Raw genomic sequence first — 13,284 nt, forward strand, 5'->3', positions numbered from 1 at the left:
GGATTTCCTAGGACATGAACCCATACTACAAGCTTCACAAAAGCAGCTCCCTGTCCACACAGCCACATTAGCAGGCACTTAGGTATTGAGTATGTCATGGGACATATCTCTCTGCCTCCTTCCTGGGCCCAACAGCCATCCTTAAGTCTCTGCCATCAGGAGCACAGGGGCTTCAGAAGGTGCTCCACTCTGTTAGAACAGCCCAGGTTTTACATGGAGGAGAATTCAGGTTTGAATCCAGGATACTATCTCATACTAGGGAAGTTGGGACCCCATCCCAGGCATGCTTGAGATTATTGGGAAGACTGTTTCATGAGCTAAGCAGCCCTCTTCTCCTATGTGACTGATCTCCTGGCCACAGTTTTGATTCATATTTTGCCTGCTAGGGCAGCCATGCCAGCTTGCATCTCAGCAGGCTTCATTGCCTCTCCATCTCTTCGCTGGCCGAGCAGCAGCAACACCACCAATGTTCTACTGGCACACCTGCTATCATGGTGGCGTGTCATTCATTCCATTAGCATGGGAGGGCTTACACCAAATCCTATAGTCTGTTGGCTGGAGTAGCAGGAGGGTAGGCAACCTTGTACACTAAAGGAGATACGGGTAATCAAATCCCTTATTTAAGCTACTTGAAGAACCACATAACCTCAGTCGTCTACCAGCTTCACTGGCTCCCCATCGAAGTCCGGGCTCAATTCAAGGTGCTGGTTATCACCTGTAAAGCCCTTAATGGCTTGGGACCTGGTTATCTGAAGGAGCGCCTTCTTCCATACTTGCCCTCCCACCCCCTGAGATAGGCAGCAGAGGCCCTCCTCCGGGAACCCTCCGTGAAAGACATTAGGAGGCTAAGTACCCAGAGGAGGGCTTTGTCTGCGGTGGCGCCCCACCTATGGAATGCGCTCCTCAGAGAGTTTCGTCTGGCACCATCGTTATTTGTTTTTCGGCGCAAGGCTAAGACCTTTTTATTTAAACAATATTTTAACAATTTTTAATATCATCTATAGGTTTTTATTTTGTTGCCAGGGTGAATCTGGATTTTATGTGCACTATTTGTACTGTGTTTATTTATTGTATGTAAGCCATCCTGAGGCTCATGCGAATGGGACAGCATACAAAAATTCTAAGTAAGTAAGTAAGTACATAGTGAAATAACCAGTAGTTTCTGAAAATGCATTTTGAAAAGATTTATAGAGATTGAGTTCTAGAATTCCAGCTCTATACCAAGAAAGGCCAAATCATTTGGAACAATTTATATAAACATGACATAATGTTCTGTTTCTGTTACCTCTGTAGGAGGCTGTGGAGAATTACTGGTCTGTTCTGTCTTCTTAGATTTTATTAGTCATTGTGCACATGTTGTCAGCAGCTAAGAGGATGTTAGGACGATTCTTGGTATATGCCAGATTTCATCTTGTACATCATCAAAATAGTCTTACATCAGCCTTTCCTAGCATGCTGCCTCCTGGCTGTGCTTGGACTTTAATTCCAACCTCCCTAATCAGTGATTGGGAATGATGGGGATTGTATTCCAAGCACATGAGGCTATGTGGCAGCCAATATACAGAGCTGTCAAAATCATTCACTGTGCATACTGTTGCATTGTTTATTATGTTTTGATATTGTATTTTTGGATGCTGTTAGCCACCTTGGGCATTATTTTGCAGTGGAAAGGTGGAGTGTAAGTTTTCTTAAAATCGTTTCCAGAGTCTCATTTGCAATTGTCTGACTAGCAGGCAATTGAGATCAATGTGTCAAATCAATGCCTGATGGATTTTTCTTGGGTAGAATGTACTTGTTCTCAGACTAGCATGGTGCTGTTTTAAAAGGAATGCTGTGTGAATATCTTAGGTTTCAACCCAACACAAAAGCCAGAGTTGCTGGGTTGATAACTGACCTTAATGCAATTCAGCTGGTTTAAGAGCAAATCAACAAGCTTAATACTGCATTCTTGTACATGTTTACCAAGGATTAAACCCCATGTGACTCATCACTGCTTACTTCTGAATAAATTTGCATTTCCATTGTGCTGTGAGTGGCAATGTTGTTTGTTTATTATTGTCAAAAATGAGACAACACATGCAGACATAAATTATCCATAAGTAAGAACTCCAAATGCTTTTCAAGCATTTTACTGTGGTTTTGTGTGCAGGCATGAAAGCGACATGCCCAACAAGCTGGAGAAACCACAAATCACTTAAAAGCAGCTGTTCTGTAGGAATGGGAAAGATGGGATCTTCACTGCTCTTCTTTATTTATTGTCCAACCATTTCCTTCCACCTTTTACTATTGCAGTGTATGCATAAGTGTAATTAACTATTAATCCTTAGCCAGGTGGATGTTAAATCTGTGATTGGAAGAAGGGAACAAACTGCACTTGGAGCAACAACCCAGCACGCTTTTCTTTTTGTATGTTTAAATGAGTGTTCTCTGACCTTTTCAGGTCAATGGGTATACCTGGACATTTAAAAAAATGGGTGAATTTGCCCAGCGTGCTAATGCACTTGATAAAAAGCCATGGTGGTCATTCAACCAATCCATGGTGCACCCAACAGACTGTAAGATTTGCTGTGAGTTGTTTACTGCCTCCTTCCCCTCAGTCCTTCTCCAGGTATCCCAGGGACCTCCTCTCCTCTCCTCTCCTCTCCTCTCCTCTACTCTCCTCTCCTCTCCTCTCCTCTCCTGGATTGCATGCCAGTTTTAACTTACCATGGCTTTCCCATTTTTCCTGAGATTGCAAAACCCAGCTTGATAACCAGCTTTCACAAACTCCATTTTGATAGCCACCGATAGCTGTCAAAATGTTGGAGTGGAGACTGCAGGAGCTATCAGGGACTGGCATGTATTTTTAAATATCACTTAAAACCTCAATCTGTACAAATATTTTCATTTTTTTTCTCAAAAAGCTTTAGCTACACTTGTGCAATTGTGCACTCTTCTGTGACTCTATGAAGCTCCAAATTAGGGTTAGTTCTCTCTCTCTCTCTCTCTCTCTCTCTCTCTCTCTCTCTCTCTCCAGCTGTCACAAGGTAAACTATCAAGGGAGAAAAAAGACGCAAATGATCTTAGATCTCAGAAAAGGGGTGGTGCAGTGTGCATCCCCTTTACTGCAAGAGCCACCTCCTCCTTCGCCTGACAGTCTTTACGTTTATGCACAAGTTCCACTTTTCTCCAAAGCCCAGCTGCTCAGGAAAGCACAAAAATATATCCCACCCCCTTTTCTTGGGAATCTAGCTGTCAAAACTCTGGATTCCTTGTTCAACTGGGTTGAAAAGGCAATGGGTTTGGTTTTTCTACTGGAACTTATACAAGAATATATTTCATGAACTTAGGAAAAAAGTATAAAGGGGGAACAAGCCCCAGTGAGCTGAAATTGGCTTGTGATCACAGCATGGGACATCCGATCAGGCGCTTGGGCTCTTGTGGGGCAACTGTCTCGGCAGTGGCCAGGGCAAGCTTGGCAAGGGTAGGAAGGCTTCCTTGATGCTTTGACCAAGTGGCTTTCTTGTTCATTCCCTTCACCTACGATGGATGATGTGCTTGACTCATTATGGGTGAAACCAACACTAGAACAAGCTATGTGCTGACAGGGTAACTTATTCCCCTCAAGCAATCTACCCTTTTGGAAATGGTCTGGGTTTACACAACACAACAGCAGTTGTCAAGTCAAGTGCACTTACAAAATGGCATCCAGTGGGTGGAGTTTGCCCATTCATAAAACGGCTGCCTTGGTGGGCACGGCTCATCTCAAAACACTCATTTCTCAGAAGGCAAACTGGTAAGACTAAAAAGTAAAAAGAACATGCCCAGGAGTGTAAGTACAGGGGCCTGAGCTCCAAAGAATCACTTCTTTGAATGCAAATAAAGGTGACCCTGGAGGACAGAATTTCACCCTGCAGCATGTTAGCCCCTCAATATAAATAATAATAATTGAAATATGTCTCTTCAGAAATAAAATACTCTGGAGAGGCTTGGAGCCTGGCAGGCACAATGCTGGCACCCCAAGTTTAAGATCATCAGAGTGCCTGTTCCTGCTGTTTCAGACACATGAAGCTACCTTATACTAGGTTCTGCTACAGGCCTTACAGTACCAGTCTAGACTTGGACAAAGAGCATTTTGAACTAATATTGTAATCTCTCTGGTGCCCTCGTAAGACCTTCCTTTCTTTGCTTGTAGATATTTGACAACATTTGATAGGATTTTTTTACAAGTTCTGGGCTTTCTTATGGCTGATTGATAAAATTGTGTGTGTGTGTGTACAAAAATGTTTTATTGTTAGATGAATACATTGTGTATTTAGGCTTTTAATCTTTGTAAACTGTCCTGAGTGCTTTGGCCACTGATTGGTATATAAATGAAATGCTTTGGCCATCAAATCCCAGCATTTCTGACATTGGCCATGCTGGCAAGGCCATCTTGCAGTTGAAATCCAAAATACCTGGAGAACCACCTTCTGCTTTGTCCCTAGTTTGATTAATTAGCAGCAGCTCTCTGTGTTCTTGGACAGAGGTGTTTCCCAGACCTGCTAACTGAGATCCTCTGTCCTTGGATATATCTGAGAAAGTGTACATCTGAACATTTTAGTTCCATAGACTTCTGACCTCACCCTAGAAAGACTTGCATTACTAACGACACCATTTATTGTGGTCTTGAGACAGGTTACACTGAAAGAAAAGCTCAATCTCATGGAACTGTTGGTCTTGCAATACTATCTTAGTAAGAAACTCATGAGTTGGTTCTGATCAAACTGTCACTTTCATTCTCACTTCGCCCATTTGTAAAATAGGAATCTTTAATTGTAAGTATCTCTTGAGATGGGCCAAATTGTAAAGGGCTAGATGGTCTTGTTCTGGAATGCCTGCTATCTCATGATTCACATTTTTCTTCTTTTTAATAGTGAAATTTAGGCCATTTGAAACGTTAGTTCAGTCAGTGGAAGAGGAAATGTTTACAGGGGTTCTAGCAGCTGCCATCTGTTCTTCTAATCAGAGTTTGTATTTCATCTCAGTGACAATTTTAGGAATGATATCCTTCGAGCAAAGTGATCTTTTTATCCCTTGAAAGTTTGCCATATTGTACATTGTTCCTTTTAACAACAAACTATGAATTGCTATTAGGAAGGATTAAATAAAGCCCATTGTGCACTTAATTACCTAATTTGATGCTTTCTTCTTCTGGCAATCTGGGAATAAAACAGTAGGGCAGGAAGTGTTCAAATCTGATCGACTTTTGTTTTCTCCCCCCCCCCCCTTTTTTTTTTGCAGGCTGAAAGATTTGGAGATTCCTTTGTATTTGAAGGCATGTTGAGTGAACAAGTGAAGAGTGGAATTCATCAGGCTGTGAGTCATGTAATTTTTAGCTAGTGTGTTCTAGCCTAATAACAAGACTGCACACACTTTGTTGTAGCAGTAATATAGTCTGTAGTGCCATAATCAAATATGGGAACCTGCAGAGTTTGTGAGGTTTTGATACAGGAAATGGTGATCTGGTTCACACAAACACTGCAGTTCAATGAAATCATGGTGGCTTGTTTAAGACCCGGTGCATGGTAACTACCTAATTACTGTCTTGCCTGATTACTGTCTGGGTGTAGCTTGTCATAAGGCAACAAGTGGCCATGGGTTCAAAGAATCTTACAGTAGGAAGGGGCCTCGCAGGCCATCTAGTCCAACCATCTGCTCAACGCAGGGCTCAAGTCACCCATCCAGATGTCAACCCGGTGCAACCCTGCTTAGCTTCCATGATTAGGCAGGATCAGGTACCTCAGGCTATAGGGAAGCCTTTAGTTATGTGGCAGTTTTTCCCCACTCAGGTAAACTATACTGCCCAGAATCAGATGATAGGACAAGCTGCACCAGGGGGCTAGTTAGACAAATGGCACCTGGCATGTGCTGGCATGTACTTCAGCATGAACAAGCCACAGTGTTTTGTTTAAGCTGCAGTGGTTGTGTGAACTGGGGCATAATAACAACTTTGAAGACAGCATGAGTGCTATGAAATAGTGCATGATATGTCTCTATGAGCTCTCTAGAAGAAAAAATGTAAGAAATGTGTTCAGCTTGATACAGACTTTGTCATATCTGTAGTAGATCCATTTAAAGCAAAGAGATTTAGCTGAATAATATCTTAGCTAACTTCCCTATATCCCAATACTAACATTTAATAACTAATAACAAAAAGGACAGAAAAGAAGGATGTAAGTGTATAGAATGGAAAGAGATGGAAATACTAGTGAAGTCTCTAGTTGTATATTCTCAGGTTTCAATATATTCCCACCATTTTTTTAATTTGCAGCCCTCAGGTGAGATTTGCCACCAAGGGTTATGTAAGGGTCAAGCAACCCTTGTACAATCCTTAGTTTACAGCAGCATCATTTAGGGTTTATTTAATCCTTAAATAATCCATGGTGGCTAGGTTTCCACACAATGGCAAGCCCTGTTTCTGTTATGCACACATGCCACTGTGGTGTGTTGTTCAAACTGGACCATGCTCTGGAGTGTTATGTGTGAATCAAGCTATTGGGAAGCCACTCTCTGCATCTCCTTCCCTTTTTGACTTTTTTAAAAAAGTCCACATACTTCCTAGTAGATTTGTATTGGTAAACATGGCATGTAAAGACAAGCATTGACAGTGGAAAATCAGAGCCAATGTTTCCCAGATAGTGGTTTTTACCTATGTGTGCATGGGCATGTGTGTGCTTGTGCATATGAATGTGGTCATGGGAAGAAAAAGGCTTGCATCCGTACCAAAAATTATGTGGCTGTTGCACTGCTAAGGGACAGGAGAATAGCATTTTGCAGTTGTTTTTCAGCTGAGAGGCACAATGTGCTGAGAGGGGAAGCAACATATTAATTTTACTTTAAACATTGGTAGGGGGCCACTTCTGGGTTTTCAGCTGCGTTTTAAGCAGACTGTTGGAGGTCGGTGCCCGATGACCTAATGTTTTCGTACCTAATCAGTTTAAATTTCACAGAATCGATTCATCTTGCCATGTTCCCACTGTGCTTCCAAAGGAAAATGTTATGCATCAGAGCAGTAATCGCACATGCTAGAGCACTCTGTGTGTGGGACTGCAAGGTGTAATTAGACCTTGCAGGCTTTCTTCTTGAAGAAAGTGGATGCTGTGAATAAAAGGGGAGGGAGAAAACTTAATGGGTCTATTAAACTGCATTTGAAAACCGATGGGGCATTGGAATCTGACGTGATGCATATGGCAAAACAGAACTCTTCCGCCTTCTCCCCCCGCTCCCCAATCTCTTCTGCGAACACAGCACATGCTTTTAACACTGACAAACTCTGAGAGGATGTGCAACGTCAAGCTTTTAAATTCAGCAGGAAGGGAGACAGGGAAAGGCTGTCTAGACATGAGGTAGACATGGCCAATTTCGTTACCCCTCTGAAGACAAATCTTTGGGATGGGCTGGAAGCAGACTGTGCTGCTGTTTGCCTGAGGAAATTGGGCACGATTGCCTTGTACATGGCAAAGCCGTAGACAGAAAATTGTTGGAATATTGATTTCAAGTGCTTGGGCATGCTTAGGTGCAACTGTCCACCTCTGGTGTTCAGAAGCCTGAAAAGGTCTTGTGCCAGTGTTCTGCACTGGCTTCCAGCTCATTTCTGGGCTCAGTTCAAAGAGCCTGTATGAATTTTGGGAGCTTGCCTGGAGCCAGACTCCCTGAAGGATTGTCTTCTTCTACATATACCTAATGAGACCCTAAGATCATCTTTGGAGACCCTTTCCCAGGTGCCCCCCCCCCCCCGAATGACATGAGGTAGACAGTGGTTGCTGGACATTCAAAGTTGTGAAATGACCTTGCCTGGCATCTACATTATGGTCTTTTCAACATTAGAGAAACCCTTTTTTTATTTTCACAGACTTTCTAGTTCTCCAGTTCTGCTTTTCAATATGTTAATGTAGTTTTAGATACTCGTGCTGCTGCTGGCTTTTACTATGACTGTTTTTTGTTTTGTTTAAAGTTTTGGAAGATTTTATACCGTTTTTAATTTGTGCTTAATGGCTTTAATTTTTGTGAGCCACCTAGGAACCGTCAGCTATTAAATAAATGATACCACAAGTGACTTTGCAAGCAGGGCAAATCCACAGAAACCCCAGTGGCCAGCTGTGCCCACAAGGTCCAAAGAAAGCACAGATGCTGGTTAGAAGACAGGCTGGATCATTAGACAGGCTTGTCTAATGGCTAATGAGTCTAGATTTGTCATTCCATTATTCTTTACTCGGGGCTGATGATGGCTGCATCAGAGTGGGGACAGAGGTCCCCATTCTGAATTCAGAAGCTGTGACTGGCCTGGTCAATGGTAAGCAGAGGATGTGGGGGAAATAGCCAATCCTGTTCCTTTCTGTGTATATTAGCCACCTTAGAGCATTTCCCAATGTCAGTAATTGGGAAATATGTGACCCTCCATATATTTTTGTTTCATTTTAGATTGTTTCATCACAGGGCTTAAAAAGTGAGAAATATTCAGAAGTGGCTTATCATTGCCTTCTTCTGTAGGGTGCTAACCTGAGTTAGCTCATGCTTCACTGCCTTTGTCTTCGAAAGATCATCTACCAGTGCTTTCTTCAACTAGCTTTGCTACCAAGTAACCACCCTTCAGGAATATCTCCGCTCCCACCCCCATCACCATTCCATTCTCTTCTGTGCATAAGAGGGTGGATGCGTCTTAGTCTGGTGTCTCAGCTTTGACCATTCCAACTTGCATGACCAGACTAGCTGTTTCTCTGACATTTCCAAATACCCTCACCTTATTAAGGTGTACATCAAAGGAGAGAATGAAACAACTGAAATAGATAGGGTAGCAGTCAGACTATTTTGAGCTGCAGAGGCTGAATTGGTCCAAATCCTAACCAGAAAATACTGACAAATGTGGAAAATGAAACAATGTTCCACAGACAGGAAAGGTTACGTATGCTCAAGGTGTTGCAGCACAGAATATTCTGCAGCGAGAAACGCCTGATATTCCTGCTGGTTTCTGAAAAGAAAGGATTCAAAGAATTTCAATTAAATAATTTCACCGAAAGAAGGGCACCAGACAATTTCAGAAGAAGCTGAATCTATACTGTATAGACTGCAGCAAAGCCTTTGACTGTGTGGAATGGCTGTGCTTCAGCACTTGATTGTCCTCATGCATAACCTATATCATGGAACAGAAGCAAGTGTTAAGACAGAATCAGGTATCAGACAAGGATGTACATTATGTCCATAACTGTTCAATCTGTATATAGAACAATATGTATATGGAAAGCTGGATTAGGATCGGAAGGAGTGAAAATAGGCAAAAGGATGTATCAACAGTTTTAGATAGTGCAGATTATACCATATTATTGGCAGAAAGCAGCAACAAATTGAAATGAGTCCTGCAGAAAGTGAAAGAAAAAAAATGCAAAAGCAGGGCTGTAGTTGAATATTAAGAAAATAAAAGTCATGATGACAGAAGTATTACACAACTTTAATGTCAGTAGTGAAGAAATTGAATTTGTGAAAGAAGTTCCATCCCTTGACTCAATCATTAATTAAAATAAAGACTGCAGCCAAGGAATTAGAGGAAACTGGGACTTGGAAGAGTAGCAATGAAAGAACTAGAAAAGATCATCAAGTCTAAGAACATTTCATTGGAGACCAAAGTCAAGATCATCCACACTGTAATATTCTTGATTACCATGTATGAATCTGAAATCTGGACAGTGACAGGAAGAAAAATTGATGTGTTCAAAACATGGTGATGGAGGAGAGTTTTGTGAATATTCTGAACAGCTGGCCTGCAATCTGGCCTGCAGTTCCTGTCAATCTTCACCATTGGATATGATTATTAGACTAATGGGAGTTGCATCCCAATAAAATCTGGAAAGCTACATGTTCTCCCATTCTACCCCATGGTTCATTTTTGTTCCAAAAGGCTTGAAAATCTACTGATCAGTCTCCTGAAACAAGTTGAGGCAAAAGAAAGAGTGTCTCAATCTGGAAACTCATACTTTTTGTTCCACGAAAAGGAAGATGCACTTTAAAATTATTACCGCACTTTTATCCCATCCCCCTTGCAAGATTCCCCATTTTATGCTCATTACAATCCTGTGAGGTTGGTTAACATGAAGAGAGCGACAGGCCTAGTGTCACTCAGTGACTGAGGGGGTGGGATTTGACCCCTTGTTTTTCAAGCATAGCTACTGGGTTGGAGAAGACAACTTTAAAGTATCTAGATTCAGGCTATAAGCTGACTGATTGATTGATTGGTTGTAGAGCAGGCAATTAATGCAAAGGATTAATCCACCACTGTTGTGGTGGCTGAGGTGTGGAATGGGGTGGTATTTGACTGAATGAAGCCATTTCCTCAGAGCAGGGCAAAGCAATTTTCCTTTGTATTGTCTTAGTGGTTTCATTTTTTCTCCTCAAAGGAATCATGATGTTTGGCCAAAATTCTCTAAATACCCCCCCTCCCGCCTGGGTTTATTTATACATTTGGAAACTTAAATAAAGATGTAAAATACCAACACAAAATCCTCCCAGGGTGCATTCAGAGATTTTGAGTGTCCTGCTCTCCCATAGTGAGGAAAGGCTTTTTTTTTTTAAATGAACATATTCCCTTTTAACTATCCGTGCCTCTGTTTTGCTGTTCTGTCCCAAGCTAAATGGCAGAGTGCCAGTTCTTCATGCAGCTATTCCGTGTGTCATGGGGCTTGGCCTAACGCAAAAGCACCGTCCCTGATGCTTGCCTCAGAAGCAGGTCAGAACCGGGCAGTGGCCCAATGTGCCGAAGCCTGCTACTTCCTTTCAGAGATATTCCCTATTTGGTTAGTGACTTTTAGTGACTGTCCTTTGCCTTGTTTTTCAATATGTATTATTAGGATATCCTGGCATGCAAAACATCATCTGGGTAGGCATGGAAAAATGATATTATTCTGATTACTTTGGCCCACAGCCTAGAGATGCAAGGACTTGATTTTTTTGTGACTTGGCATCCTTAGCTGGTTATTTAACTGTTAGCCAAAAGTGTTGCCCCCCACTTCAACTACAGAGGCTGTGATGGAGAATACAAAAGTAATGTTTGGAGGGAAATATTTGCTTTTTTAAGTTGTAAAAATCTCCTTCGTTTTAAAGCACTGAATCCAGTATGTTTTTGCAGCTAGTTTTCTAAGCTTCTGTCACCACTTTTATGTGACTCAGGATGGGCTTTTCTTCCACCCTTAGGTAAAAGCTGGATGCCGCTGGCAAGGCCAGGGCTGATGACATTTCATTCTTTATGGTCATGGGCACTGACACCATCTAAAGAACTACCAGGAGTCAAACCTGAAGCCTGATTTGCACAGAGTTCACTCTGGGAGTGTATGGATTCAGTCCAAGCACACAATGTTGAATCCAAAAGTCATGCAAGATTGATTTTGCTTGGCACTAGATGATCAGTGGAAGAATTACAAAACACAAGAATATGAGAAAATAGGAATATGAGAAGGCTAGTCTGAGGCAAGGGATCTGTTCCTCAAGTAACGTCCTCCTCAGATTCTTATGAAATGATTCCTACTAGATCCAGCTTACTAGATCTTCTGAGCTCCTCCCAGCCTGGAAATTTGACAGGCCTCTTCACATACAGTGGTGCTCTTTACAGGGAATCTAAGCTGCTTCTTATCATGGGGTTTTGACTTCACTCTTTGGGAAACCCCAAATGTTGACTACTTGTTGTGTTGACAATTTGTTGTCATCAGGCCCTGCAGGGTCAGGCCTGGTTGGAATCTGGATGGGGGACTTCAGTGTTGTGAACCACCCAGAGAGCTTCGGCTATGGGTGGTATAGAAATATAATTAATAATAATAATAATAATAATAATAATAATTATTATTATTATTATTATTATTGGGGGTTCCTGGCAGTCATTTGGCCACTGTAGGAAACAGGATGCTGGACTATGTTGACACTCCTGTGGCTGTAATAATGACACCTCAGTGGTCTCTGTGTTGTATTCTCCAGCTCTTATTGCTGCACTTCCTACACCTGTAGCAATCTACAGGTACTCCCACTCAGGTGCTTCATTCTTGCCCTCCCACCTGCCCCAACCAATGTGGCAAGGCAGTAAGTTCCTGTGTGGTTTCTAGCTGAGGGCAGAGGGAGGGGTTGTATTGCCTCCATGAGACTTCTGATGTCTGAGAACCGTGCATTTCTTGCTCAACCACACCTCGTGTTCCCTTGGATCTTTGGAGCTGAAATCAAGGTGTAACAGGTATTCTTGTTGGGGCATTGAACTAGTAACACTGGGGACATGTTTGCATTTGCTTGAGTGTCAGCATTTGTACTGACGATCTCTTCTAATAAGCTTAGCCACACTCCAGAATGAAGGGAAGGGAAGGGAGAAAGAACCCCCAATGTGGATTTGAACTGGTGGCCTTGGGAGAGTGTGCACCACAGCTGCAGCTCAGGGTTCTCCATTGTCTTCCTGGTGCTTTTCTGCCTGAAATTGTGACAATGTGATTGTTATGGGCCATACTTCTCCCCCAAGCAGTAATAGTCTCACCAGTTCTTCTTCTCTAAATGTCCTTATTTTATACACAAAGTTTCTGAACATACACAAATGAAGTGTTGAACCCTCCCTGACATTCTTCACCCAGAGCTTTCCTTATGAGTCCTTCTGCACCTGTCCCTGTGGGGAGGAGTGCTAAGGAACAGGGCATGCCTACGCCCCTCCCTCAGACACCCCAGTTGGGCCGCCTTATGTCTGTGACAATGGTCCACCTCCTCAGGAAGCCGGATTTCTCCATCTGATAGACTCCCCATCTCTAAATCTGTTCCCTCGAGATGCTGTTGCTCTTCCCTGTTCCCATGGGTGGCTAGACTGGCCCCCTTGGCTGCCCTTGAACTAATTTCCTCCATGGCAGGCACAGGGCCTTGGGCAGCAGCTGGGCCTGGAACCATTTCAACATTCATCTCGTTATCACGGTCTGAGCTATCAGTCCATTCAGAATAGGCAGCCTCCCCTGCACACAACTTATCCGTGGATTCTGAGCTGTTAGCCCAGCCAAAACAGTCAGCCTTTCATTCAGGCCCCCGAGGTTTGCCAGAACATGCACACATGAGAGTGATAGACATTGGCCAGCAGGAAATGGATCCCACAGTGAGAGCATTGTCCCTCCATTATAGTCCCTGCTTAGTGAGCTCGAGTGATATTTGCATGGGAGGAAGCATCTGTGGTTTCTCTGCTATTTGGAGATTTTTCTTGATTATATATTTCCCCCCTCATTTCTTAGCCTGAGCTGATACAGGATATGATGGTGGTTCTATCAT

At 42.7% G+C, this 13,284-nt stretch overlaps 1 protein-coding gene across 5 annotated transcripts in view; it reads left to right on the forward strand.

The window, feature by feature from the left end:
- The window catches only part of SUMF1 (sulfatase modifying factor 1), a 77,323-nt gene that overhangs the window by 14,836 nt on the left and 49,203 nt on the right, over positions 1-13,284 (forward strand). For all 5 annotated transcript variants that reach the window (XR_006416783.1, XR_006416782.1, XM_044451903.1 and 2 more), the window contains exon 3: positions 5,263-5,337. Coding sequence is in view for 3 of the 5 variants with exons in the window: in XM_044451903.1 (XP_044307838.1) it covers positions 5,263-5,337 (75 nt within the window). In the remaining 2 variants the exon portion in view is untranslated. The remainder of the gene's footprint in view (positions 1-5,262; positions 5,338-13,284) is intronic.

The sequence above is a fragment of the Varanus komodoensis genome, unplaced genomic scaffold (genome assembly GCF_004798865.1).
Source record: "Varanus komodoensis strain SLA01 unplaced genomic scaffold, ASM479886v1 scaffold6_4, whole genome shotgun sequence".
NCBI lineage: Eukaryota > Metazoa > Chordata > Lepidosauria > Squamata > Varanidae > Varanus > Varanus komodoensis.